The sequence below is a fragment of the Aureobasidium pullulans genome, assembly GCF_000721785.1.
Source record: "Aureobasidium pullulans EXF-150 unplaced genomic scaffold scaffold_24, whole genome shotgun sequence".
Taxonomy (NCBI): Eukaryota; Fungi; Ascomycota; class Dothideomycetes; order Dothideales; family Saccotheciaceae; genus Aureobasidium; species Aureobasidium pullulans.
The window spans coordinates 314,381-341,442 of NW_021941044.1; the positions used below are offsets into that span (position 1 = coordinate 314,381).

At 50.9% G+C, this 27,062-nt stretch overlaps 14 protein-coding genes across 14 annotated transcripts; 7 read left to right on the forward strand and 7 right to left on the reverse strand.

Annotated features, from left to right (window-relative positions):
• Nucleotides 1-1,359: 1,359 nt before the first annotated feature.
• M438DRAFT_281522 (uncharacterized protein) lies at nt 1,360-3,619 on the forward strand (the record flags this gene model as incomplete). Its single annotated transcript, XM_029901246.1, has 4 exons — nt 1,360-1,575; nt 1,634-1,661; nt 1,718-3,221; nt 3,292-3,619. 4 exons carry the CDS (start codon nt 1,360-1,362, stop codon nt 3,617-3,619), a joined length of 2,076 nt encoding a protein of 691 aa, XP_029756788.1.
• A 1,179-nt stretch (nt 3,620-4,798) lies between these two features.
• M438DRAFT_399844 (uncharacterized protein) lies at nt 4,799-5,859 on the reverse strand (the record flags this gene model as incomplete). Its single annotated transcript, XM_029909437.1, has 2 exons — nt 5,777-5,859; nt 4,799-5,723 (listed from the first exon to the last, which is right to left on the reverse strand). The coding sequence occupies exons 1-2, from the start codon at nt 5,809-5,811 to the stop codon at nt 4,799-4,801; spliced, it is 960 nt and encodes a 319-aa protein (XP_029756789.1). The 5' UTR covers nt 5,812-5,859.
• Nucleotides 5,860-6,028: 169 nt separating this feature from the next.
• Nucleotides 6,029-6,881, forward strand: M438DRAFT_241864 (histidinol phosphatase; the record flags this gene model as incomplete). The annotated part of the gene is made up of 2 exons (XM_029899549.1): nt 6,029-6,709; nt 6,759-6,881. Coding segments are annotated over 2 exons (804 nt in total), but the record flags the coding sequence as incomplete, so codon positions are not given.
• M438DRAFT_348825 (uncharacterized protein) lies at nt 6,593-9,301 on the reverse strand. The gene is made up of 2 exons (XM_029906242.1): nt 6,759-9,301; nt 6,593-6,709 (listed from the first exon to the last, which is right to left on the reverse strand). The coding sequence occupies exon 1, from the start codon at nt 9,017-9,019 to the stop codon at nt 7,076-7,078; it is 1,944 nt and encodes a 647-aa protein (XP_029756791.1). The 5' UTR covers nt 9,020-9,301; the 3' UTR covers nt 6,593-6,709; nt 6,759-7,075.
• A 346-nt stretch (nt 9,302-9,647) lies between these two features.
• On the forward strand, nt 9,648-9,914 carry M438DRAFT_281624 (uncharacterized protein; the record flags this gene model as incomplete). The annotated part of the gene is made up of 1 exon (XM_029901255.1): nt 9,648-9,914. One exon carries the CDS (start codon nt 9,648-9,650, stop codon nt 9,912-9,914), a length of 267 nt encoding a protein of 88 aa, XP_029756792.1.
• Nucleotides 9,915-11,756: 1,842 nt separating this feature from the next.
• Nucleotides 11,757-12,834, reverse strand: M438DRAFT_348827 (uncharacterized protein). Its single transcript, XM_029906243.1, has one exon. The coding sequence runs from the start codon at nt 12,489-12,491 to the stop codon at nt 11,907-11,909; it is 585 nt and encodes a 194-aa protein (XP_029756793.1). The 5' UTR covers nt 12,492-12,834; the 3' UTR covers nt 11,757-11,906.
• A 262-nt stretch (nt 12,835-13,096) lies between these two features.
• Nucleotides 13,097-13,630, forward strand: M438DRAFT_281554 (FKBP-type peptidyl-prolyl isomeras-like protein; the record flags this gene model as incomplete). The annotated part of the gene is made up of 4 exons (XM_029901250.1): nt 13,097-13,221; nt 13,275-13,339; nt 13,395-13,473; nt 13,528-13,630. 4 exons carry the CDS (start codon nt 13,097-13,099, stop codon nt 13,628-13,630), a joined length of 372 nt encoding a protein of 123 aa, XP_029756794.1.
• Nucleotides 13,631-13,873: 243 nt separating this feature from the next.
• M438DRAFT_281472 (uncharacterized protein) lies at nt 13,874-14,845 on the reverse strand (the record flags this gene model as incomplete). Its single annotated transcript, XM_029901239.1, has 2 exons — nt 13,874-14,746; nt 14,801-14,845. 2 exons carry the CDS (start codon nt 14,843-14,845, stop codon nt 13,874-13,876), a joined length of 918 nt encoding a protein of 305 aa, XP_029756795.1.
• A 489-nt stretch (nt 14,846-15,334) lies between these two features.
• Nucleotides 15,335-17,482, forward strand: M438DRAFT_368616 (N-acetylglutamate synthase). The gene is made up of 2 exons (XM_029908054.1): nt 15,335-15,566; nt 15,615-17,482. Exons 1-2 carry the CDS (start codon nt 15,405-15,407, stop codon nt 17,406-17,408), a joined length of 1,956 nt encoding a protein of 651 aa, XP_029756796.1. The 5' UTR covers nt 15,335-15,404; the 3' UTR covers nt 17,409-17,482.
• Nucleotides 17,483-17,583: 101 nt separating this feature from the next.
• On the reverse strand, nt 17,584-19,075 carry M438DRAFT_399851 (mitochondrial carrier; the record flags this gene model as incomplete). The annotated part of the gene is made up of 3 exons (XM_029909438.1): nt 17,584-18,096; nt 18,147-18,999; nt 19,059-19,075. The coding sequence occupies 3 exons, from the start codon at nt 19,073-19,075 to the stop codon at nt 18,010-18,012; spliced, it is 957 nt and encodes a 318-aa protein (XP_029756797.1). The 3' UTR covers nt 17,584-18,009.
• A 341-nt stretch (nt 19,076-19,416) lies between these two features.
• On the forward strand, nt 19,417-20,558 carry M438DRAFT_338867 (WD repeat-containing protein-like protein; the record flags this gene model as incomplete). Its single annotated transcript, XM_029904160.1, has 2 exons — nt 19,417-19,488; nt 19,551-20,558. 2 exons carry the CDS (start codon nt 19,417-19,419, stop codon nt 20,556-20,558), a joined length of 1,080 nt encoding a protein of 359 aa, XP_029756798.1.
• A 1,071-nt stretch (nt 20,559-21,629) lies between these two features.
• M438DRAFT_247796 (uncharacterized protein) lies at nt 21,630-22,544 on the reverse strand (the record flags this gene model as incomplete). The annotated part of the gene is made up of 2 exons (XM_029899607.1): nt 21,630-22,237; nt 22,280-22,544. Coding segments are annotated over 2 exons (873 nt in total), but the record flags the coding sequence as incomplete, so codon positions are not given.
• Nucleotides 22,545-23,502: 958 nt separating this feature from the next.
• On the forward strand, nt 23,503-24,327 carry M438DRAFT_368620 (trafficking protein particle complex subunit 5; the record flags this gene model as incomplete). The annotated part of the gene is made up of 1 exon (XM_029908055.1): nt 23,503-24,327. The coding sequence occupies exon 1, from the start codon at nt 23,581-23,583 to the stop codon at nt 24,325-24,327; it is 747 nt and encodes a 248-aa protein (XP_029756800.1). The 5' UTR covers nt 23,503-23,580.
• On the reverse strand, nt 24,277-26,371 carry M438DRAFT_348835 (Las1-domain-containing protein). The gene is made up of 3 exons (XM_029906244.1): nt 26,287-26,371; nt 25,115-25,997; nt 24,277-25,058 (listed from the first exon to the last, which is right to left on the reverse strand). Exons 2-3 carry the CDS (start codon nt 25,930-25,932, stop codon nt 24,500-24,502), a joined length of 1,377 nt encoding a protein of 458 aa, XP_029756801.1. The 5' UTR covers nt 25,933-25,997; nt 26,287-26,371; the 3' UTR covers nt 24,277-24,499.
• Nucleotides 26,372-27,062: the final 691 nt, after the last annotated feature.

A 27,062-nucleotide genomic window follows, 5' to 3' on the forward strand; every position in this document is an offset into this window, starting at 1 on the left:
GTTGCAGTTGCAGGTGCAGCGACACACCGACCGGGGCCGCCGTGCTCCTGTCGCAAAAAGCTAAACCGGCGCGGTAGGTTCTTCTCCACCACAAGCCAGACATCGGAAGTTGCCTTGAGAGGCGGTAGTCGTTCATCAAGAAATCTCCCCCGGCTCCACGTCAAAGCTTCAATAAGGTGCGCCATCAAGTCGATCAAGCCGTTTGGCCATGATGCTCTGGAAGCTCTTTCTTTGCCGTTCTTTGATAGACCAGGAGCTCAAAAACAGTTGACATCTGAAACGGGGCTTTCCTGCATACAGCTTGCGCTAAATCGTGCCTTTTCCCCTCGCACAAGAAGGAGGAGGGAGGCTTGCATCAAGCGTTCCCTTGCCGGTCTCACTCTGCGCGCCGAACATACATCCTCTCTTCCTTCCCATCGTGCGCGACAGCCCCAACCACTGTGTGACGCCGACTCACAGCACCTTTCCTCATCTATTCTGCAGATCATCACCCGGGTTCTGTGGCCAGTATCCGTCACCATAAGTACAGACCACGATCATCAGAGCATCCCTGCCGTGCAGTGCGTCAAGGACCACGATATCTTTTTTTCTCCCAAACAAAAACCTGGACCAGGATTGGCTCTCAAACATCGTTGGTCCCGGCCTGGCTTTTTTCTCCAAAAGACTCTCCTCACTTGCGACCACGGATACTCAATTAAAAGAGACACTGCTTCTCGGCTCTTGATACCGCTCAGCTTTTACCATTCATTTGTTAGCTCTGATCTTTTCCGTACGCTGAGACCATTTCTTGGCCAGGGTGCTGGAATTCCCATCCCCGCATCAATTAATATCGGTGGTCGGTCCATCTCAGCCGGGACTCAGCAGCTCTTACCTTCGCCGATTTGTTTACTCTGCAACAAGTATAGTCTGGCCTACTTTGCTCCTGGACATACTTCCGCCTTGGCCCACGCAAAACCTACGGGCGTAAAACAGGCCGAACCACTTATTCTAGATCTGAAGCTCTTTGGATCCACTGTGCTATCCTCTCATTCAGGAGACCCATCAACAATTTAATCCATCACGTTATCCAACAGGGCTTGATAGGGCCCGTTCCATATCCATCCCCGGACACTGGTTCCTCCGAATTCCCTTGCAGTAGGATATTTACAGACCTTGAGTCCCAGTCCCTTGGTATTCTTAGGAAAAAAAAGTACTTTCCATGCTCGAAGCTTGAGTTCGTCATCCACAACTTCAAACCATCTCGAAACTACCTGAAACATGGACAACCACTACTATCCTATGAACCCCATGGGAGCTGGATACTACCCCAACGGACAACCCATTGCCCCGCCGGAAGGGATGATGCCAGAAGGAGTCATGATGCCGGATGGTTATGTCCCAAGGCTATACCAATTACCGACCATCTCACAGGAGAACCTTAACAGCTATTCAGACATCGAAGATCCTAGCCGTGGGTCCATATCGCAACAAGGGGGATCGCGCGGTGGAAAGAGACGATCCGTCACGGGTGCTGATCACGTCAAACATCGAAGAACCAGAAGCGGTTGTTTTACTTGCAGGCAGCGCAGGGTCAAGGTAAGGCCGACCAACACAGACATGATTGAAGTAGTCCATCTGACATCTGGCTGTGTAGTGTGACGAAGCTCACCCCACCTGTGAACGTGAGTAGCTGAACCTTTACTACGGCACGACATTCGTTGTACTAACCAAGGAACAGGATGTCGCAAGGGCAAACGCGAGTGCCACTACCCTGAAGCTACCACGGGCGCATCATCAAAGCCTTCGAAAAACTATAAGAACAAGGGCTCCGCTGGCGAAGCCTCAAACTCATCCGGCGACGAGTACGACGTCACCGAGGCCGACAAGCTCCCCTCTATTCCAGACGACGAAGAAAACGAAGAAGCCACATCTAGCCTATGCTCCAAAGACGACCGCAAACTCTCCGATGCGTCTTCCAACTCGAGGGATCAAAGCCCCTTAATCAAAAGTCCTGCAACCACAGACAGTTCAATCACATCGGCTCGTCCCACCACACGGCCACAGATACCCCGCCAAAGCTCGAGAAAGTCTCTCAAGTCCAAGCAACCGCCGAACAGCAAGTGGGCTCATCTGCCGAAAGATGTCAAGTTCTATATTACCTATCATAGGGAAAAGTTGACGCACCAACACTATGCCATGAAGTACGACAGTGGAGACTTCCTGAAGACGACCTTCTTGGAGATTGCTCTGGGATATGAGCCTCTCCTCTACGCCATTACAGCCTTCTCTGCTTACCATCACACCTTGATGAAACCAGATGGCAAGCTCCAAAGCTTCCTTGGCTACTACAACAAATCGGTCTCATTGCTACGTCAATCGTTGGAAAGGAGTCCGCGGCATACTGTAGCTACGTTACTCACCATCCTGCAGCTTGCCACATTCGAGGAGTTCCTGGGAGACTGGGTAAACCTCATGGGCCACCAACGGGCTGCTTACGAGATTCTGACCGAACTCTTCACACCACAAACAATCATGCAAAGCGAAACACACCGTAAGATCATCTCTTGGTACATCCGGTTCGACCTCTTTGCAGGATTCATGCACGGCTACGGAATGGTACTGTCTCGCGATTGGCATGTGGCTTGCATGGAATTTTATGTTCGACAGGCGAGAGACAAGCCTCGTGACTTAGGATCCGTGTTTGAAGAGAAGTTTGCACGATCAAGGCTATTGGCAACAGACATTTCTTTGTTGTTCGCGAGAGGCAAAAAGGAAGGACCGAGCATGGAGCTCATTACCGAGATGGGTAAACTGAATGCGCAGCTAGAAGGCTATGCTCACGACCTCGAAAACGCCTTCAAAGACACACGAACGTATGTGAAGGAGTTTCCCAACGCACCAAAGGGAGACTGGGACGATGTGGTCAACTCTACAGACCCCGAATTCCTGTTGGCCGGAGAACTATTCACCTGGAACTTCATCCTCATCGACTTTTGGGCCATCCACCTCCTTTTCAAGTCACAAGTTGCACAGTTTGATCCCACAGTGGGTGGAGAAGAAGTAGTGGCCACGGCATTCAAGGTGTGCAAAATGTTCGAGGCGCTACAGTACTGCGGCGAGGACTCGACAGCCATGATTCTAGGCGCGCAGGCAAGTTTGGGAATGGCTGCCGCATGCATGCCAAAGGACCAGCGACACACAATGTGGTGCCGCAACAAGTACGCTCTAATCGAGCAATGCGGGTAAGTTCTTGAGCGAGTTTCAGAGATGTGTTACACGTGTTCGCTTTTGCTGACACAAGACGTGTTATAGTTACATTTACCCTGCCGCTCTACGACAGCGTATGACTGGCGTCTGGGGCGTCGATGTCATGCGTTGGTGGCTTCCCAATGACGAAGGTTACTTCCCCATCCTTCAAGCCGTTCGCGAATTCATCGATTATCGCGCCAGAGTGCCGCAGGATAATGTGCAATCCGATTTGCGCGACATGAAGGGTCTGTTCAGTGCTCTGCAACTCGACGATACGGATTCGAAGAAGGGCACAGGTAGCCAAGGGGGCACAGATTCATCTGACCCCTTCGACTTTGACGCTCAGGGGAGCATGCCTTGGGAGAGCAGCCCTGAGATGAATTGGCCCTAGAGAGCCAAAACTAAAGACGGAGGATTAGAGGTCAGAGGGCATGGTGTCAGTAGATCTTCCCTCTCAAAAAGGATATATTTAATCATCTGAACAAGATGTTGTTTGGAGGAACAGCCCCTATCAGGAGATGTCTACATTCATATGCAGTGTGATTAGGTTGTGACTGCCGGACCAAGATTTACTAGGATGCCTTCATCAAGGGACCCGACTGAATGGTGATGCCCAGGGCTCATGGAGGATTGATGACATGACATGCAAGACGGTCGACAAATGGAGCAGCGCATCTCCGAGAAGAGTCAGCATAGCATGATGACAAATATCATACCACTAGGACGGGGCTCGATGAGGGACTGAAATGTTCAATCGCAACCATCGACTTCCAAATAGTAGAGCGTCCATATTGACAACCATGTCCAAGTTGATCAACAAGGGAAGGTCCAGGGCAAACACAGCACCTGCCCTAACTCTACACAAGAGAAACAAATGACTCGATTGCTGCATCTACATCAATCACGCATCCCCACTTCCGCCCCCTTGCTTTACTCTTTCGCAATCGGATACACAAAAAAGTGCATGGGTAACACGAACTCTGGTCCATGTGCTTTCTTGTTCCAGAGTGAGACATTACATTCCCGTGTGGAGATGGATGGATTGAGCTTGTGTGGTTTCAAGACGCGGCTGACGCCATGTTCAACCTTTTTAATCGCACGGGTCGTATAAACCGTATGAATCGTACAGCTGTTCTACATGAACCTTACTTTCCGTGGTTGCAATATAAGAAGGTTGCCAATATAGCGACTATTGTAGGAAGGGTAATATAGCAAAAGCTTGGCATCGAAGGGGGTTGATGTGGTCTGTGAGGAGGACGGAAGAAAACGTGGGCGTGAGATAGATGAATACTTTGCTTTCCAAAGAAAGATACACAACTTCTCGGCACGAGACGGACGGATGGTAGTCAGTCGGATAGTGGTATTGAATTGATTGGGAGAGCTAGGTATCCAGAAGCGGAGCCTGCATGGAAACAGAAAGAAGAAGAAGGATAATAATTCCGACAGCGAGACTAGCAGAATCAGAAAGATTGGTTGGCAAAGAGGCTCTGGAAGAGGAAGGGAGGCTAAGTTCAAATTAAGCAGAGTCGCGGGCTCTACGGTAACTGGCCTGCAGTAAAACACAAGATGATCAGAATTGGGTGACTTGGATGGATGGAACAGACGATACCTCCTGATCGAGCTGCAGCTGGTCGACCTCGGGGGCCAGTTCTGACAGAATCTCGTAGGATCTCTTGTGGAACTCGAGCTGGGCGGCGATCAACTCGGCCAGGTTCTTGAGGGGCTCGGGCGTGTCGAGGACGTTCTTCATGACGCCGACGGCTTCCTCGGTCTGGTTGACGAATTCGTCCTCTGCCTTTTCGATCTCGGCGCGTTGGGCCTCTGTGTAGTTTTCCTCGGCGTGGGATTGGTTCTTGTTGTTGAAGGGGTTGTTAATGCCCTTGACACGGGCCTTGGTCGCATCGAGATTGAGGCGGGCGTTCTCGACGTTCTTACGGGCGCGTTGAGCGAACTGCAGGTTGGTGTTGAGGGTAGCGCTCCAGCCAGCGAGGAAGCGCTGTTGAATGCGCTCGTCCTGGTTCAAGCGAGCCTCGCCAACCTTCTCTTCGGCGACAGCATACTTCTCCAGAGCTTGGGCGAGCGAGTCGTCGGCACCGGCACCGCGAACGTCGCTCTGGTGCAACAGCTGGCTGCCAGCCAAGGAAGCGCGAGCGATAGCATGGTTGAAGGTCTTGGGTTGAGGCTTTGCTTGAGGGGTAGCGGTAAAGGCGGCTTGAGCTTCGGCGGTCGAGGTGGCGCGCGACAGAAGTTGGACCTTCTCGGTGACGTTCTTGGACAGGTCGGTGAAAGACTCGCGGATGTTGGGAGGGTAGTCGTATGCTTCGTTGGTGTATTGCGATGTGACCGAGAGCAGCTTCTGGTGCACAAGCTTCAAGGCATCAACGCGCTTCTCGAGCTCAATGTAGTCTGGCGGCAGCTCCGTCTTGTCCTCGGTCTGGCCAAACTGCTCCTTGACGTATTGCTGCGTGCGAGCTGCAAAGGGCGTGAAGGATGCACTGCCCAAGGAAGAGTAAGCAGCTGTTCTTGCTTTGCTACGCGGTCCACAAACCCGATGTTCTTTCCGAATGCTGCGAACTTGTCCATGGTGGCGGGTGGTTGTAGTCGACGTATGTGGGTGTTTGAGTGAAGGTTGCCTTGTGATGTGTTTCCCTGGAGCTCTCACATGCTCCTGGACCCTTTCCCAATACACTTCAGCCCCTCTGACTCAAGTGCCAAGCCTCTCACATGCAGACGCTCCCCTCCAATCATCATCTGACATCTCTACCATTTTTAAGCTTCCATCGTTCATCTCATTATCAACATGCCGCATTCTCACCACTCTCACTCGGGCCAGTTCTGTGCTCACGCAACATGTACTCTCGAGGAAATGGTCCAGCAGGCCATCTCCCTCAAAATGGATACCTTTGCTCTGACCGAGCACATCCCCAGAGATACCGCTGATCTCTATCCTGAAGAAGTGGATGCCCAAAAGCTCGTCGAAATATTCGATGCCTACTATCCCGAAGCCTTGCGTCTGCGCGAAAAGTACGCTTCACAGATCACACTATTGATCGGTTTTGAAGGCGAGTGGATCCGCCCTTCAAGCCATACCATCATCAAAGATTTGCTCAGCCGCTACAACTTTGATTTCTTTGTTGGCAGTATCCACCATACGCTTACAAAACCTATCGACTTTGATCATGACATGTATTATGAGGCCAGAACAATCGCTGGTGGATCTGACGAAGACGTCTTTGCTGCATTTTTCGATGAACAATACGACATGCTCAAGGCACTGACTCCTCCTCTTGTCGGTCACTTTGATCTCATCAGACTAAAGAGCGATGACCCTGAGCGTAATTGGACCACCATGCCTGCAGTGTGGGAGAAGATTGTCAGAAATCTTGACTTTGTTGCAAGCTATGGTGGCATCCTCGAACTCAATTCTAGTGCCATTCGCAAGGGCATGTCTGAGCCGTATCCCAAGGCTGAAATCTGCAAGGTATGTTGTACAGAAGCTCTCCTCCTTGGCCCTTACTGACCATTCAAAGGAATTTGTCAAGAAAGGAGGACGCTTTGCCCTTTCTGACGACAGCCACGCTACCAGTCAGGTAGGCCTCAACTTTTCCAAGGTACTGTCATTCGTCGAGAACACCGGCATCGAAGAAATCCACTACTTCACGCCAAAGACCGATAACTCGTTTGACACATCATCTACCAAGTCTGTGTCTTTGGAACAGTTGAAGAAGCACAAATTCTTCGCTTCTGAAGCTTAATATGAAGAAAAGAAAATGATATCTGAGTATCGATATCCGGGAGCCATGATATAATAGGGGTATCTTCCAGATCCTAACGCCGTTCATGACCTTTACTCCAAAATAATCGACATGAAAAAATCCAACCATGCATCATAATCATACCTTTTCCCTCCAGTCGTATTAGCAAGAACATCATTGACCACGGCTCCAAGCTTGTCATCCGTATCTTTACTCTTTCCCTCTCGCTCCAGCCAATCCTTTTCAGCCTGAACTGCGGCTCTTCGGATCGTGCCCTCTTCATCTTCAACAATGTAGAGATCGCAGCGATCACACTCTGAACACCGGCCTCCTAGCTCTCTGAAGTGCTGGCAGAAGTGACCATATCCTTCTCTTCCAATCTCTTGTCGGCAAACGTAGCACATGGTATATCCGCAATTGCATACAAGCTTGTTACAGCCACTAGACTTGACAAAGCTGAGATTGCACTTTGGACAAGTCCGCTTGATGCTGCTCGTCGTTGCAGCTTCGATGGCTTGTCGCAAAGATTGTAGAGATGCTTCGTTACAAGCGTGAGGATCTGACCACGGACTTCCACAATTGGTACACGAGCTTTTGCCGCATGTCGTGGATTGGCAGGTGAACCGCAGACCTCTTCTTCTACGGATTGTGCGAGTCCGGGATGCTTGGATGCGGGCATATGTTGGCTTGTCGATTATGGCGACAAAAAGTAGGAAGGGGTATAGCAAAACCCATACCAGCGGATAAACAAAGATGAATAGCAACGCGATCAAAGACTTGAGCGGATCTAGTGGCATGTGCACGAGGATTCCGGTCAAAGTCATTGGGTCTCTGAATCTCAGACTGATCGGCTCATCAAGTTCGGCATATGGGCAGGAGTGGCATCTCAGTAGAGGCATCTGACTCTTGATCAGAATCTCCGAGGTCGCACGCTCTTGAAGTTTTTGCCAATTCATAGCGCCATCTCTTTCTGTACACAAAGCCCTTCGGACCAGTTCGGGAGCAATGCATCCTTGACATTCAGGAACTGATGGAGCCAGACATCTCATTGAAGATTTGGTCAAGTCGATATTCCTTGCCCATCCTTGACCATACAAGGCTTCGTTGGCGGCATGCTTTATGCATCGGAAACAGATGAAATGGCCAGCATGTGAGTCGCATGTGGATATTCGCTCGAAAGGGTAGGCAGTGAAGCAACACTCGCAGTCAAACAGGGCATCTGCTTCTTCGGCTTCAGCCTCGTTCATCTCGTTTGCCATAGCTTCATCACTATCCAGTCGTTCTTGCTTCTGGCGTGCAAGCACGGGTGCAATGTACATGCGGTACAACTCTTGATCCAACTCTGAACAACCTGTCCGCTTGAGATAGGGGAGGAGATTGAGAGGCTCGGCGGTGTTAGGTAACCATTCAACATGAGGGTGCGAGTCGGGATCGGAAGTTGCAGGACGTTTCCTGGCAAAGAATGTGGTGATGGTGGCCCTCCAGGATTTAGAAGCTAGATGTTGCAGAGTCGGATGGGCAAGAGCATAGGAATAGTTGTGTTCAGCCAGCACAGCTCGAATGGAAGAATGGCTCAAGCTCTTGAACTCGAGGTATAGAGTGTCCTTGACGGCACGCTTATACTTCTCACTCCGAAACGTCTCGTCCTTGGGAAGCGCATCGTGGCGAGCCGGGGTATCCTTGTCGTCTTTTGGCTTCTTCCTGTAGCGTCCTTGGATATATTGGGCACCGTTCCTCAAAATGTGTTCCGTCACAACCTCCAGTCTACTCTCATCACTCAGACTCAATAGCATCTCGCGAAAGACGTCAGGCTGTACATCGGGAAAGATGTCTACCAAAGCTCCTAGTGCAGTATTCAAGTCCCTGAGATCTGCCCCCTCCTCTTCCGCAACAGCATTCAGTAATTCATCCGGATCCAAAGGTCTCTTGGACTCTGTCGACAAGGATTCATCGGATGGGCGAGGTTTGAGAAAGTCGGGTTTGCGCAAGAAACGGCCGCCTTTGGGCAGGACGATGGATGAGAAGACCGACGTCATGTTGACTGTTCGAGATAGTCGCTCGCTGGAAGCATTTCGATTACGGGCGTCAACAGGAGGATAGCAATATGCCGCCCCTTCTACTTGGTCGAAATGTTCATGTGGTCAGGTCAGTCAAGCGTTAATGAGTCTCGGCCCCCCTCATCGTTTGTGACGCGTGGCGGCGCCTTCCGGACCCTGGCCTGGCTCGGAAACCACTCAGGTACTTCCGGTGCTTCTTTCCTCTGTCACATCAATTATTCTCCAGCGTGTACAGCCATGTTGCTTCGTGGTTGGCTTGTGTGTATCCCAGTAGGTGCCGTGTGTCTTGCTCATGTTGTCCAAATGTTTTCATACCAAGTCTCTGGTCCTGCTCCGAACCACACCGGCCTTGGACCGAGCGAGACACATCAATCAATCCTCTTCGTGTCGCGTGATCCGATTTCTCTACTTCTCTCCGACTCCTTCCTTGACTCACCTCGGCCTGTTTCCTTCTGTTTCCTTCGCTGTTAACCTTCTTACCTACCGACTTTTCCCTCATCTCCTTTTGTTTCCCTTCAATACCTTCTTCCATCCATACTCTCGTTTCTTTCATCCTCATCACGCAGCCTTTCCATTCTCTCTCTCATTCCCCTCCACTCATCACAATATGGTTCTCGGCCCTACTGCCCGTATGTGGCTCCCATACCTCAATTTCACCGTCGCCATCTCAGCTCTGGGCTTCCAGACTGCCGTCTTGTACCCCTGGCATGAAGAACTTGACAAGGAGTTTAAGGTCCTCAAGCAAGAGCATAGAGAGCAACTTCACTTGCACCAACAAGTCACTATCAAGAAGCTGGAAGATCTGGAGAAACGACTTCTGGTGACTGAGAAAGCCATACCTGACGTGAGTGTCACTTCTGCAACTTTGCCTTGAAATGGTATTTAGAACTTTTGTCAGGCCTCACGATAATTCTGCTCGTACACAACAACTTATGCTCACAATTCGCGCATCCACAATCTTGGCTTGACACCTCTGGTACGTCTGATCCTATTCTTTAGAGAAGTGCTTGCAATCAAGAAGTATTCAGCATCCTACGTACATGGACAAATCACATCACTTTGAACAGCTCTACAACTTCATGGTCTGCTAACACTCCATGTAAGTCTGCAGTCCGTATATCTCACTGAACTCACCGCGCTCCCCGCATCAGCGCCTCCTGCTCAAGCAAAGCGGATGCCCGGCTAGGATCACCATACCAGGATCAACCCATTCGAAGTGCGCTGCTTCTAGCAGCTGGAAAACTTTATTGAAAAGCTCCGTGCAGCCTTGTCATTCCAAATTTGAACAATCTTGGGGCAGAAACTTTGCTTTCCAGCGGTTGTTAACAAAGCACCATTCAAAGCTGCGAATTGATTTGGAGGGAACGACATTGCGCTCATGCCCGCATTTCCTGCCTTTCTATTTCGTGCAAATCTCAATAGATCATGATTCCAATCGATCTTTTTTTTTTCTCCGCATGTCGGATGGCAAGTCTCACTTGTTAAGCTGGCGACCCTGACGTCTACTTGATCCTCTTGACTCTCCCTCTCTAGTCTGACTGAGATATTTGTCTTGTCCTCAGGTTGGATTTAGTTATTGTAATTATTCACATGTGCAGTTTTGAGTCACTCAACTATTGTCGACGCTGATTAAATCGCTCCTATCCATAATCTTGAAGATATTATGTGAAGCTTCACGCTTCGTACTTCTAGAAGTGCTCTCCTCATGATTTGGTCGCACCTCAAAACTTGTTGCTGCTCTAACTTCACATAGGGTCGGCTATCTGATGCGGCGTTCCATATCCAATTGTGTTGTCTGTTCTATCCACTGCCTCAGAACAAACCAGCACACGTCAATGCCAGCTATCCAAGACTCCAAAGTGTCGACTCACATCAACAGTACTATCAGTGTAGTAACTACCATTTTCAGAAGCACTTTGAAACCCAATATCAAAGCCTTCACGCCCGTCTATGCCATCTACCACAACCCACCGAGCCCGATGTAGAGCTCAGGTACATTCCTCGACTGTCAATCGAAGCATCGAAGTCAGCATACCCTCCCTCCATCATAACTAGCAAAAATAGGTCGGTACACTTGAAAACATCTAACCGAACCACAACCACATCGACAGCTGCCGTTTTTGGTTTCAGGCCCTTCCACGTTTTTCATCCCCCACCTCCGAACCGAACCAGATGAACCCACGTCCGAAAGGGAAGCGAAATTGACATGTCTCAAGACCCCGTATATGATTGACTCGTGTGTGTAGTGCAAGTTTTTGGTTAAACTCGGTTGTTAAACTTATGTGGTTTAGTCTTTTTCAACGGCGGCCCGTTGGAAAGAAGGGAGGAAGCATGTGCTGGATGGAAGAGGGTCCACTTTGGGTATGGGAAGACGAGACGACCTAATTCTTGGTCTGGGATTTTGGATAGACGGACGGGTTTGATTCTTTTGGGTTTTGTGAGATTGCGTGTGCGAGATGTGTTCTAGGGGCTTGGTAAGCATGATGGTGTTTTGGCGATGGACTGGGATAAGCCCTTGCTGGCGATCCGATCGGATCTGGTTATGGCGACGATGGTGCAGATGTTTACGCGTACTGGTGGCTCTTGCTCTACGATGATGAGATTGAGGAGCTTGAAGCATAGGGACATGTGATTGTAGAAAGGTGGGAATTTGGGAATTATCACTGGCAATGTTCACTGAGAAATGATGGGAAGGATCATGGAGGAATGGATGTATGCTCAAAAAGAATGTGATTATTGTATTTTGTCTAGTGCTTTTCTAGATGTATCTTGAAGTGATTGTAGTATTGGGGGACGATAGCCAGTACGCGAGTTGCTCGTCCTTGGACTTTGAAGAAAGTGCCTGTTTGCAACAGAGCATGGTACATCACCTCTCATCCTTGAAAGCTAGAGCTTGCTGTAGAGCTTGATCGTGGAGCTCATCATCATGCTCGGGTGGGATAAAGTTGCGCATAACCTCCTGAACATAGTCTTTGGGTACACCTTCCTTGAGCGCATCGCTTATGCCCATGTTCATGCGATATATGTATTCGTGCTTTGGCTTGCTGTCGATGACGCGTTCGCGATCAATGTAGACCAACATGTCCTGCTTCTTGGGAGTCTTGTGTGTGTCGACGGGTTCGTCCTTCTTCTCCTTGGGCCAGAACGAGACTTGTAAGTCTTCTTTGGTGTAGGCAAATGGCACTCCCTCGTTGATATCTAGCTCTTCTTCATCCGAGGGTTGTAAGGAGTAGACGAGGCCATAGACGACGTTGGCGTAGGAGGGTTCGGCGGAAGGAGATGGATCGACTTGGACGACGTTGGCATATCCGCGGTCGTTGATCATCCAGCGGTAGTTGTCGAGACGAGCGACACCGAGATACTCCGACGTGGGACATCGCAAGTTCATTTGGTGCTGCCATAGGTTGCTGCCGTAGCCAAAGTAGAGGGTGGGTGTTGTCGTATTCGTCATGGTTGTGATTGGAAAGCCTGACGGAGGACTACCAAGGTATGACTGTTTTAATTAATAAGTCGTCGCGCAGCTGTCTCACTGGGTTTCTCGGTCTGTACCAAGCAGATGTCTTGTGATGAATCACGAAATCGATGATGAAACTTCACGTTTGTAGACACCTTGGTGGCCGAGGCTGATGAATCTTCGGTACCTAGACACTGACGCCATCGACACGTGGTCTGAGGTGGTACAGAATGAGGGTACAAAACAAGACACTCCTTGCTTCATGCATTCCTTGTTGAGATGCAAGTTTGTCTTGTCTAAATGTGCAGCAGTCCTATGGCAGCTCAGAAAGTGAGCACGCAAGGGTGCTGCGGCCGATCCTTTAGTGAGGTTTAAGAGACGGTGAGGTCAGAAAAGGCAAAGATAGCTCCCCAGAAAGGCAAATCGGCCAAGCGCAATGTGAAGCTGCTGCGTAAGGGCCCCGCCGAAGCTCGAGTCTGCCCCTCGGACTTTCACAGACCAATACAATGCCTGCTCGTCTTCCCACTTCCCTTCTCTCTTCCATCAGACCAAGACAGACTCCTCAATTCCTCAGAAGCTCATTCCATTCAACTTCAATCAACATGGGTGTCACCAAGCAACTTATCCAGGAGGGCAACAAGTCCGACTACCCCAAGAACGGCGACAATGTCACCATGGAGTACACCGGCTGGTTGGCTGAGGCCGACGGCAAGTCCAAGGGCAAGCAGTGAGTCTACCATCTGCTCCTACCTTATAGCTTCACAAGCTGACCAAAACTAGATTCGACTCCTCGGTCGGCCGTGGCGACTTTGACGTCCCCATTGGTACCGGCAGAGTCATCAAGGGTGAGTCCATCATGCCTCTTTGCCAGCCCTTCACTTCAGCACTAACGAACAACAGGCTGGGACGAGGGTATTGTCGGTACCAGCGAACAAGAGGGCATGTCTCTCGGCGAGAAGTCTACCCTGATCATCACCCAGTAAGTCTTTTCAACTCTCCTCAGCCAGACGACTTTGATTGACCAATTGACCAGCGACTACGGTTACGGTGCACGTGGCTTCCCCGGCGCCATCCCCGGCGGGGCCACTCTCATCTTCGATGTCACCCTCAAGGCCATCAACGGCAAGAGGGCTTAAACGACTCGACTACGATGAAGAAAGAAAAAAGCCCAGAGATATCTCCAACAAATTCACATAGAGTATCTGAACAACAGCTTGATTGTCAAACAAAAGTCCTGCATAAATGCGGATGTCGAATTCCGTATCCATTGTCGAATGTCTTGATTCTGGTGCATAAGTCGTCTGTTCATGAGAGCTATTATCTGCTGCATACATTGATACATTGCCGCTGCAATGGCTACATCTGCAGGACTTGGCAATCTAGTTCTCAAATTTGAGGTCTGCCTCTTGTCTGACAGCTCCATAGATTCCAGCGATATCACCCTTGGTACCCATGTGCTTTTGCACCTGTGCAAGATGCTGATCGGCGACCTCGACGTCCTTCATACGAACACCGTGAGTCTTGGCAAGTGCCAGAGCATGACCGGCATCCTTTCTTGCGAGATCAACAGCGAAGAGCGGCTCCTCACGCTTGTAGTAATCGCCCTGGCGGAGACGGTTGCTGTACGCAGTATAAGGACCGGGGAACATGGTCTCAATAAATTGATGCAGTCTGTCGGATCCAAGACCTGACTTCTCAGCAAGAGTGTGGCCTTCTGAGAGAGTTTCGACCATGTTGAGGATGAATGTGTTTCCGATGATCTTCAGACGAGTGGCAGAACCATGGGGCTCACCAGAATAGTCGATGTTTGCACGGCCCATGACTCCAGTTGTGTATGGCTTGACCTTGTCGACAGCTTCGGCAGGACCAGCAAGTACGCATACAAGCTGACCTGCGTCTGCCATTGCGGGAGCACCGAATACAGGGCATGCGACAAACTCGGCTCCTTGGTCATTGATAGTCTTTGCGAGCTTGTCTGTAGTGTCGGGGTGGACGGTGGAGCAGTCTACGAATAGCTTGCCCTTTGCATTGCCCTTGAGAGCAGAGTTGATGGTTTCTTCGATTGCCTTGTCGTCGCCAACACAAGTAAAGATGATGTCTGAAGCATTGACTGCTTCTTCAATGCTCGAGACGACCTTGGCCTTGCCGGATCCAAGACTGGATGCAAGTTGTTCAGCACGAGAAGTGGTACGGTTGAAGAGGATGATTGGGTTTGAGAGATTGCCTTTCTCAACCAAGTTCTTGACCATGCCCTGTGACTACTTGTCAACATGAATTCATCATTGCCAATGTCCATGTCAACTTACGCGGCCCATGTTGCCGAGGCCAATCCATGCGATTTGAGGAGCCATTGTGAGATGTATGGACGTGTTCAGGGAATGTATTGGAACGCAAGATGTTTCGTAGAGGAACTGAGATGTTTATACCGAGCTCTACAGGACATGATGCCGGTCTCTCCCGCTTACAAGACCGAGGCGAAGAGAAGCACTTGTTCCACGTTGTATGAGCTTCTATGACGTCTTGGCGGCACCGGAGTTAGGTTCTAAGGTCGCGGGGCAGCGGGTTGGTGTAAATCGCATATCCTCGGCATGCGAGTAGCAATCACATGGATTCAAGTCATACATGAGCTGGAAATCAAAGGCGTAGATGTTGATCTGGCATGTGGCCTCAAAGTCTTTTCATCAACAGGAATCGTGTCAGGAAGCGAGATATTAGAAATGGAAATGCCTGAGATCGATTTGGAGAGGTACAGAAAAGTGGCCGACAGCGGTGTGGAGAAGGGCGATAAGATAAGGGCAGCTGGTGTATGCGCATGAGTCTTTTTATTTCCGCCGTGCCTTGGAATTGCGATGACTGTCCCTCTTCAATCTTGTCGGACAACTCTGGAGCTCGGTCGACAGGCCATGAACAATGTCGACAGCATGTCTCCCGACACTTCGAAGCAAAGTGCGCCCTGAAGCCTTGAAGTGTTTGCACCGTGATTTTAGCTCGGTCGCTGCCAATCGTGCCAATCATGGAAACAATAACAACAGCCACGGCAATGGAGACAAGAGGGACAAGCTAGCTCATAGAGTAAGTCTTGTTTCCGTGTTCCCTTCGTTCCTTCTCTAACGACAGCAGGACTTCTTCTTCGACGTGCTCAATGCAAGTGCGACACGCAGAGACGCCAAACAATACCTGGCCCGCTTCAAGCCCACATCCGACAAGAAACCCACAAAGCCTCTCGTCATACACGATGTCAAAGAATCCAAGCAACAATGGCAGCTCAAAAGCTCAGGTGTCAACCTTGGTCAGCTATACCTCCCTACTCGAGCTGCCGCTGCTACGCCGACCTTCTCACAACACGTCGAGCAAGATCCTCAGGTTCAACGAGGCGCTGGAGAGGTTCATATCGCCTTGGTCTGTCTGAGAGCTCCTCATCTTATCGACGATGAAACACTCGACGGCATTGCTCTGACCATGGCTCAGCTGGTCCGACTCGACATGCAAATCGTCCTGGTACTCAACTGCGAGGACGAGGTAGTCCAGAGGAATGAGTCATACAAGGATACATATCGACGCCAGGGAGCTAGAGTCGTTGCTGCATTGGAGCGTCACAACAATGAGGGTGCTCGTTATGTCGATTCTGCCCTCAATGTCACTAGCCAGGAGCCAATGCCTGCCTCGCGTCCCAAGGTCTTAGGTGCTGTGGAACTCGGCATACCCAAGCTCATCACAGAACCATTGAAGCGAAGTGCTATCCCTGTCATCCCTGCCATAGCTTATGACACGACTTGCAAGGTACAGAAGGTGTCGGTCAGTGGTGTCATGCTGGCCCTGACACGCTCCTTGTCTGGTTTGGCTGCTGTTCCTGGCGTAGCAGATGAGCCCCTCGAGGACACCTCGGTAGATAGGATCATCATGCTCGATCCTCTTGGTGGCCTCCCCACAGAGACTCGACAGGACAAGGCCCACGTCTTCGTTAATCTCGAGCAGGAGTTTGACGGCATTCGCAATGAGATCCAGTCTTGTGGCATGAGTCCTCACTATTTAGACACTCTCAGTCTTGTCCGAGACTGTTTGGCTTTGCTTCCTCCTGCTTCATCAGCCTTGCTCATATCTCCCGAAGAAGCAGCCATTTCTTCACATCACTCCCGAAAGGATCCAGGCATCGGAATCACCACTCGACGACAAAAGAACCCTCTGATCCACAATCTTCTCACCAACAAACCCATGATTTCATCCTCCCTACCTGCCGCCCGTCTCTCAGCCAACGGCATAATCCCTTCCATCTCTTCCGAAAACGCAACCCGCTCTACCCTCATAAAGCGTGGCATGCCTCTAATGATCGTCCCCGACCTCCGCAAAACACCCTGGACACCTCCTCAACCCGGCCAACCAACAATTGCCCTAGACAACCACCCAGACATCAATTTCCCCCGCCTAGTCGCTCTGATCGAGGACTCCTTCCGCCGGCCCCTCGATGCCCAGCATTACCTCAACCGCATCAAGAACCGTGTCGCCGGCGTGATCATCGCCGGCGAATACGAAGGCGGCGCAATCCTGACTTGGGAAGAACCACGCACCGCCAACCCCTCCGACCCCTCAGATCCCACACGCCTAGTCCCCTATCTCGACAAATTCGCCGTCCTCCAACGCTCGCAAGGAAGCTCTGGAGTCGCGGATATAGTTTTCCAAGCCATGGTGCGCAGTTGCTTCCCCAATGGCGTGTGCTGGCGGTCCCGCTCCAATAATCCGGTGAACAAGTGGTACTTTGAGCGATCGAGGGGAACGTGGCATTTGCAGGATACACAGTGGACCATGTTTTGGACGAATCCGGATTTGGTTGCCGATCAGCAGCAATGGGAGGATTATGTGTCGGTGTGTAGGAATATCGAACCCAGTTGGGCCGATAACAAGGCGAAGCCTGATTGATGGCTTGATGCTCTCTTTGCATGAGATGTATATAGCTTATATGAAAATGAATGTCTCTCTCCAACAACACGAGTAAAGCACACTTGTGGGACCTTATGAAATGAACAAAGGATACGGGCTAGATTTTCGTCAAGTCGAGAAATGCTTTTGGTTATTATTCAAATGCACATTGCTTTTGAGATCAGTCGAGCCGTCTGCTAAGAGCCCTCGTCATTATAGCTTCTCATGCTGAGACCATATACCGAATGCCACATGCCTCATGCCTCATGATTCGAGGTACCGAGTCTTACAATGGCCGGTCTGCAAGACGTCTCTGCTCGTGCATCCACTTTGATCATCTGCTCTTCCAGCAGTCATCATCTTGTGTGCAACTGTACATCAGGTTCTTTTCAGATCGATGTGTAGTAGATCTCGTTCGAAACTGCTTGACCGGAGTATGATGTCGGAGTCGAGTGTGTGTCTGCTTTTCACGGCCTCCCTGACCTGATGTAGGCTGTCTGATCATTTGTAGGTATGCTCTCGCAGAGCTTTGAGAATCGAACATATACAGTTGAAAGAGAGCTCGAGAGCTTCGGAAGTTGTCTGCTACCAGTGTTCACTCTTATGCCTTTTGTCTGCTAGGAAGGACGCGATCTTCGAATCTTCGCATGAGCTTGTTGGTTTGCTCGGCCAAACTGAGTGTCAGGATCTGTAAAGGGATTAGCTGAAGTCTGTCTAAGATACAAGTGGTTCACGTACGGTATGCGGCAAAATTCTAGCCAAATGAGCAAAGAAGCCCTTGTAAACAGCCAGCGGGCCTTCCGTCTTGATTGTGCGGAACAAGCAGTCAAACGCGCTAGAGTAGAGGTTGCCAGTCTGGTTGTACATGCGGCCCATGACGGTGTCCGGAGGGTGCATGACACAGCAAACAACAAATCCAGAGCAGGCCGAAGACATGAGATGCAGAGCAGGACTCTCCTCCATTCCAAGGTGTTTTACGAGGTTGCGCTTGGCGAAGAAATATGTGGGAAGTTGAACACTAGATCCGAAACCCGTACGGACCATGGCTGGGACAACGCCACGGTAAAGACCCTTGATACCCTCAGCGCGATAGATCTGAGAGAAGCCATCGGCCGCGCTCTTGTACTGATGTTGTGCGCCGACTGGTAACGAAGGACTGTAGCTCTGGAGACGAGTCTTGACAAGGAACAGAGGGGAGCCGAGGGCAGCGCCAATGATTCCAGACGAAGCACCCGAGAAGATGTTGACGGGGAGGTTCTGCATTGCGGTGGCTTTCGGATCGTGAGCGTGCGAGAAGTCGCGATTGAGGAGTAGCGAGTTGGTATGTGTGCGAATGGGCTCGTAGAAACCGAGACGGCAGCCATTGAGCATCATCTGGTAGACGTAGGCGCAGTTCAGACCACGCAATAGGCCCCTGATACCCTCGTTTTTGAAGATGACTGACATGCCGTGAAGCACACCTCTGTACATCTTGGGAGCATCCTTTCTGGCTTGTAGCTCACCCTGAAGCTGCAACCGTACCTTGACAGTCTCGAAGCTGTGAGTTACTGTGACGGCGCCGCATGCTGCAATACCACCGGCAACAAAAGAACTGGTCAGGTTGCGTCAGTCGCGTTACCCGGAGTGGAGGGGAAAGTGTGGGTGAATTACCCAATGCCGGTGGACATGGCTGCTTGTCAAATAACCAAGAAGGGGTGTATAGACAAGTGTAAATGAGAGGAGACAGACAAGATGCAATTACAACAATAGTTAGGCGGAAAAATACAAGCAGTTAGACAAGTGAAAGAGAGACTCGAAGCAAAGTCCGAAGTCGGCGGGTGCTGGTCAGCGCCAGAAGGAAGGAACTGTGACGTCTTTCGGTCCCTGTCGCGACTCGCGACTTCCCTTTTGGAAATCTGGGGAAGCCGAACTTTTGAGATTGAGCCAGCAGCCTTAAGCGCCATTCGCATCGCAACCATCTCTCACATTCACTCTCCAGTTCTTCCCAAGCATTGCACCAATCGGTAATATGGGAGCAGAGAACGGAGCGCCTGCGATGGCCAAGGTCAGCGACGTTATCGCGACGTATCGCCCGACGAGGGTGAGAGCCCCCTCACGCGCTCATGCAGCCTTTCCCAACCCTCAACCACTGACGCAACCCAGCTCTTCAAAGCTCCCAACCTGCACTACACATCGCTCGACTTCGATTCCACAGGCGAACTCCTCCTCCTCGCACGTACCGACGACACTCTGCACATCTACAACACAAAGGCAGGCGCCCATGCGAAGGAGCTCAAGTCGCAAAAGCACGGCGCTGCACTAGCACGTTTCACTCACCATTCACACTCCGTCATCTATGCCTCGACCAAGCTCAACCACGATATTCGCTATCTCTCCGCCCACGACAACACATACATCCGCTACTTCAAGGGCCACACAGACAAGGTCACCTCTCTCCAGCTCTGTCCCAGCAATGACACCTTCCTCTCAGCCTCGCTGGACCACACAGTCAAGTTGTGGGATCTGCGTTCATCCACCCCTCAAGGCAGCCTCAACCTGCACGGGGCCGTTCTGAGCGCGTATGATCCTTCAGCTACCGTCATCGCCATAGCCTCTCCGGCCACACAGACTATTGTGCTCTACGACGTTCGCAATTTTGACAAACCTCCCTTTGCAACCTTCGATATGCACGACATTGAGCGTCGCTTTAGCCACTACGGCCAAGCCCAGGGACAAGGCTGGACCACTCTGGAGTTCAGCAACAATGGCCAGTACATCCTCGTTGGCACCAATGGCTCAGGCCACTATGTTCTTGATGCCTTCGAGGGTGGCTTGAAGGCTTACCTGTACCGTGCACAGGGTCCTCCACCGTTTCCTTCACAGCTCGGCCAGAGTGATAGCCCTCTGCGCCATACTCAATCCTCCCTCCAGGGCGATGCATGCTTCACCTCGGATGGTCGCTATGTCGTCTCTGCCTCATCTAAGGGTGGCATGCTGGTTTGGGATTTGCTTGCTGACAAGCGCTCTGATGGCACCATGAACCCCATGACCGATCTGCCTGGTCCTAGAACGTCCACAGTCGTTGGTGTAAACCCCAGATACAACAGTCTTGCCAGTGCTGGCCAGGACGTTGTCTTGTGGTTACCTGACCCTGAGTTGGCTTTGATCTAGCAGTTTCAATAACCACATCATATCTGTACATTAGCGAGGCGTTGGTGGCTTAAGTTTCTTGCATATTTCACGCTTCACGCATCATTCGACCTGATGACCGACAGGGATTGAAGGCAAGAGAAGTTTTTCAACGGATTAGTATTACTCGAATTCCTTACTTGCTTTTTTAGCCCTTACATTGGCATAGTCTCACCCTCGGAGTTCACATTACGAACGGACCACACTTGGTTCAAGAGAAGATTGATGCGTTTCATAACGCTAAATGCCGGAAGTACGAAGAACATTGCCATGTCCTCGACATCTCATATGCGGATTCCTGCCCCTGGACTCCCAATACCCAAATGTTTCATCGCTCAATAAAATGCCGTCAAAAACGCCTCCTGATGTCCCCGAACCTCAGCCAGTCATAAATCAATAACTTCCCTGCTCAGAATAGCGTTGCAAATAATCGCTTAGTCCACTACCAAACCCCAGTGGCTCAACATCGTCCAAGCCGCCCTCACCTCTGAGCACGGGACTTGTGCCAGATCCTCCTCGTCTTTGTTTTGCTAGGAGTGACGACAGACCATTGATGGACCCGGAGAACCATCCACTTTCAGTATCAAATCCAACATGCTCGAAGTCGTCTGTCATATGAGACTCGACACTCTTGTTTGGTACACTGGTTCCAGGAACCCGGAACTCGTAGATATCTGATGTCGATGGTGATACTGAGCCGGAAGATGCAATGTCGCTACTGTCGAAATTGTAGTAGCCGCCTTCTTCGCCCTCGAAACCGCCTGCAGCGTCGGGGTATGAAGCGTCTTCTACTTCCTCGCCAATCGGGTCTGGGGGCATCTCGTCTTCCTCTGGCCCTGATCCTGCTTGTGATAGCTGCTTGTTGAGGTTGGCTAGCACTTCGCGGAGACGAGCCTTGCTACGAGGGTTTGATATCTGGTCAAGCTGTAGCTCCGTCTCTTGAATCTTCGAAACAAGCTCTGATATGAGCTCAGAGGTAGGACTTTGTGTGCCGGTCGAGCGTGCATCTTGTGCAACCTCCGGAGGTGGCGATACAGACTCCTTGGCCAAGACGTCTCCGAAGCATTTCTCAAATTCCTTCAATTGACCGCGGTCGGTAATGGCGAAAACAATCTCCTTGATACCTGGCCATGACTCCGCCTTTCTGGTAGTACCGAGTATGACACGCTTCCAGATTTTTGCGACCTCACGCACAGGGTTACCATAAGCGCCGCAACCCCACGCTCCAAGGATAAGCTTTTCAGCTCCACGAGCTTGCGCCATGCGAAGCACGCCACGCATCTTATGTGTCACAAGTTCGCGGTCACGGTCGCAGTAGCTGACACCGCATGAGCAACTACCATCGGCCTCTTCCTTCTCGGCGAGACGTGCGCTGTTGGTCTCAGGGAATCGAATCATGGCCGCGCTGATAATGTCGACAAAGAATCTTTCACGTTTTGGCAAATCTTCTGCCTCAGGAGTGCTGTCTCTGTGTACCAGTACATCCGGAGTTACTATTCCGCCAAGTTCGGGTAGTCGGTAAAAGTCATCCCAGAGCGAAGCATACAATGTGGTACGCATACACAAGAATTCCTCGGAACTAGTGGCACCGTCCAGGAATCCACCACCAGGGCGAAGAGGAGAAGCCATATTAAGGATGCAAACATTTGTTGATCTGGTTGCTTGCTTGGAGGTCGTCAATGCAGCCGCTGCAGATTGTCGACGGGATGAATGGGTCAATCGACGTGCCGCAGTAAGGGAATCAGTGTTGCAGAGTCTGATTGTCAAGTTTGATGTCGACGACTTGATATCTTTTTCCGGTTTGGGATCGCTCGTAAGGACGGCGTTGTGGATGCCATGTCTCGCTCTCGGACTCGATTTGAGAAGGTCCGGAATTACTTTGTTGACAGTCTCCTTTGCTCTCTTGGCCCTGTCTGATCGTCTATTGGCCTGAGGAGTAACAACGACTGTTGGTTGTAGCCGACCCATGTTTGCTTTTTTGTCGGAAGAAGGATCCTTGGCAGAATGTTATCCGGTGGCTGGTCGTCTTCGCACAAGGATGATGGAGCAAAGGACACGACGAGTCCAGCGACCAGATAAAAAGAAGGTGACTGGAGAGGAAGAGAAGAAACAAACAGGAAAATAAGACAATGATGGAGTAGCGATTCAGCGAGTACTACTAGGCGTGTTGGCTGACGTTGGCAGGCCTGACATGTGAAAGTGTACTATATTAGCCAGAATGACGTTCCCGCTCCACTGCCGACAGTCGGAAGCATGTGCAAGCCGGTGAAGACAAGATGAAAGGGGTGGACAGTGGGTTATACTGCGAGACGGTTGGTTGGAGAGCCGAAGGAAAATCGGAGAAGCACGAAGGGATGGACATGGGAAGAGAGACAAGTGACTGCATTACAACTGCATGCGGCATCTTCGATGAATTGACTCTGCCCGTGGAAACGCCTACGACCGGGCTTGACATGTGAAAGTGCCACGCCAAGACTATACGGAAGCGGGCTATGAGACGCGGCTCTCAGCTGGTAAGGAACGTAAAAAGAAGCATGAGAGACATGTGCGTCAGCTCAGAGACCGTTTGTGCTCTCGATTTTTGGAATTCCTCGACGGAAAAAGCTGTTTCAAGTCGTTTCTTGCCTCTGCTTGACGATGGGTGCTCGTAGATATGCTAATACATGATGTTTGCATTGAGTTTTGCACATCAGCATCGGTACATAGTACAGATGTTCTCTAACGAGTTGGCCGCTCGCCGCGTAAGCACTCGTACGGATTTAACCGATTGGGAAATACGAACCGCTCGCGAGGAAGAGCGTTAGGAACAGCTCATAGTTTGATTTGGAGCAGCAGCCGATTTATCGATAGAAGGATCCCTAATCTTATTGGAAGAAGGTTGCTTGTGTTGTGCACGCGAGAAGCTGTGGAGAAGATCCAGACCAGCGGCGTGCGTCAAAGTGATCAGGCGGTCGTCTGACAGCTAATAACATCGTTACCATCTCCGTACACAATATTGCCCGCCATGGCTACTCAGCAGCAAGCGCACCAGCAACAGCAACAACAGCCGCCGCTGCAGCCTCCGCAGTCCAATAATGCAGTGCCCAATACTGCTGCTACTGCCAGGACGAGCTCGTACACTGCGCTGCCTCCGCCGGCAGCCTACACACCACTGCGCTATGCCAGCAATCGCAAGACCATCTACGACCGCAACCTGAACCGCGCGCGTACCTCTGAGCTGAGCCTGGCATCTTTTGCACACCTGTTCAACACGTTGATTGCCTATCACCAAGCTCGCGCACCCTCAGTCTCGGACCTTGAAGCCAGGCTGGCCGAATCGGCATACCCCATCGGCGTCAAACTGCTCGATCTCCTCCTCTTCCGCATGCCGCCCCGCACTGCATCTCGACCGACCCGCTTGCTCGATCTCCTGCAATTCATACATACCACTCTATGGCGCTCGTTGTTTGGCCGCCCCGCCGACGCCCTCGAGGCCAGCACTGGCAACAACAATGACTACATGATTATCGACAATGACCCCCTTGTCAACACATACATCAGTATTCCCAAGGAGATGAGCCAACTCAACTGCGCTGCCTTTGTTGGTGGCATCATCGAGGGCATCTGTGATGCTGCTGGCTTCTCGACAGACGGCGTAACGGCCCATTGGGCTGAAAATGACGAGCTTTGGCCGTCCAAGACCATCTTCCTCGTCAAGTTCAAGCCCGAAGTGGTCGAAAGAGAAGAAGCACTCAAGGCTGGAGGTGGTTGATTTTGGACCAACCTTCTCGTCTGTAGCACCTACGCATGAAGGCGCTGAGGTTATACCCCAAGGCTTCAGTGATGGGGTATTACATGTCAACAAATCCATTCTGGAGCATATACATTATGATTGGCCCTTCCTTGGGAGCTCTGCTAACAGGTACTCTCTGGGTGTGTCTATCTTATCCTGACACGGTCCCAATCGGCACACACTCCCACGCTCCCGTCTCTCGTCGCCATCCCTGCTCCGAAGGCACATCTTCCATCTTCACATCATCCGTCTTCTTCGTCTTCTTCGTCTCCTTCGATGCTTCTTCCTCAACATCAATGCTATGGCCATCCGGCAGCGCGCTTGCCTTTATCAAACTTTTCCAAGTAGTTTGGACATCCATCTCGGCATCCTCGAGGATCTCCTCGGCCAATTCGTGGCTCCATTGGGTGTTCGGATGCAGTACGCACTCTCTCAGCGCAAGAGTTTCGTAGAGTATGGGACTCTCACCACGCATCTCTAGCCAAGCGTCCGAGTCTAGCACATGCATGATCCAGCGGTACATGGCCCATTTGGTCGGGTCAGCTCTGTCTCGGTCCTCGTTTGTTGTTGTCAGCTTTGCGTTGTGGGCAATGGCTCGTTCGAAGAATGCCTCGGTGAATTGTGAAGATCCAGATGCAAGCATGATTAGGAGTTCGTCCCAGATCAAGTAAGCGCCTTGCAGCGCCGAATCAGCAAGAGGTCCTCTTGTCCTGCAGAAATAGATTAGCCAACCAAAAATCAAAAGTTTTACCCATGCCACACATACTGTTTCAGAGAAGGTACAATCAATCCATCGTCGATCAAGATTGAAGCCACCTGAGTCCATTTTGCCGCTTCGTCCTCGCCACAACAGAGGTTTTGACATTGTTGTTGTGTCTCAAGCAACAAGGTGGCCGTATCCTTGGCCTTGGCCTTGCTCTTCAAAGCCGTCACCCTGCGCGATCTGAACTTCTTGAGATACTCTGTAGCTTCTTGTCTGACGGCAGCCAAAGACTCCAGGTCAACCTGCGCAGCAGCCTCTTCACCAGCTTCAGCCTCCCAAGCATCCTGAGGCAGTTTTGCCCAATACACGCCCCAAAGCCAGTTGACAGCTTCACGAGCACTGCGCACAAGTCTCGCCAGACCGGGCAAATCCTCATGCGCGACTTCATGACGCAACTCGACGAAATGGGGAGGCAAGCCTATCGACCTCGCAACATCAAACATACTCTGTCCAGGCCCGTTTCTATGCCTACCCAGATCCGCAAATCCAGTGACAAATCTAGACAATGCGGTCGTGTAAGCGGCTCTCAGTGCAAAAGATGAAGCGGTTCCTGCGGTGGGCCAGTCCTGGGATACTGTTGTTTGCTGTGCGCTGGAGGATGAGAATTGGGAGTGTAGGAGCATGGCGTCCATGAGCAGGGCGGTGCTTTCCACAGCGTGAGGCACATTTCCTCTGTGCTTCCAGGCTGCTACTGTGGCGATAGCGTGACTTTGTTCTGCGGGTGTTGATGGGCTGTAGAGGCCGTGGCGGACGTTTAGGAGGTCGGCATGGCTGCGCCAGGGGGTGACGAAGTAGTTTCGCTGTGCCGACTGAGGAGGCATGTTGAGAACTTTGTACGAGTTGGCCGTTCGAGACTGGGTTTTCGTTTGTCTCTTGTTATATTTGTCTGTCCTGATGTGTTAGTATGACTGAATTTCGGTGGTTCATCTCGTTGTGATTTTGCACTTGGTGTCGGGTCAAGTGTTGGGCGTCCTCGAAGCATGGGAAACCTCGCATCAACCTATCGAGAGGCTTGGTGATATGTTTCACACAGATCTCTTTCTGTCCCACATATCCTGCTTTCTCAAGCCTGATGTCTTCCCTTAACCATTTTTCGTTTTTTTCTTTCCCCAGAAAAATCTGCGGAGGCTGGATAGATGGAAGGTTGAGAATCAGAAATGCGCAAGGTCACTTACTCCAAAACCGCAATCACTGCTTGTCACAGTGCTCAGGCAAGACAATCGGTAAAATCCTGAACAGGTATGTTTGTATGTAAGGGTGTAGTCAAGCATAGAGTCCTTGGAGGGTTGTCCGCACTCAAGTCCGCAATAGTCCGTGCGCTGCTCCAACAAGCACTTGGTATCAAAATTCCGGACTACTTGGTACCATGCACTATGAGTATCCTACACATGCGTTGATGATGACATCGAAGATCAAGGGAATGAGATGCTCTAACAAGATCGGATCAATACGTGTCTCGCCTCTGTGTCAAACAGCTTGCGGCCGGTCGCATATGTCGACGCAGGACACGAGCACACAAACTGCCTGGCTTGTGCCTCAGTTTCCTTTGGTTCGACAATTCGCACCAAAACGCTCTCAAAGTTCTGAGGCTGTGACCATCATGCTTTCTTACGGAATAATGACTTGATCGGATCTCGGACTTCACGCTTAGTCTCCTGCTGTCATCAACAACCTTTGTACAGCGTCCTCATATCGAAATGCCAAGGAGCCCTGCACCGTCCTATTCAGTGCACACCGAGTTTTGGGAATCGGTTGTGAGGCTACAAGGTGGCTGCCGCGTGCTTGCTACTGCCAAAGCGCTTTCAGACGTCATCTATAACAACAGTCCGATTGCTGTTTCCGTAAAAGATCGCCAGGCTTGTTTTTGTGGAGGGTAATTGTGAGCCTTAGTTACCAAACTCGGTCTATGCAACATCTGGAGGACCTAGATACAGCTTACGGACTGACGTCT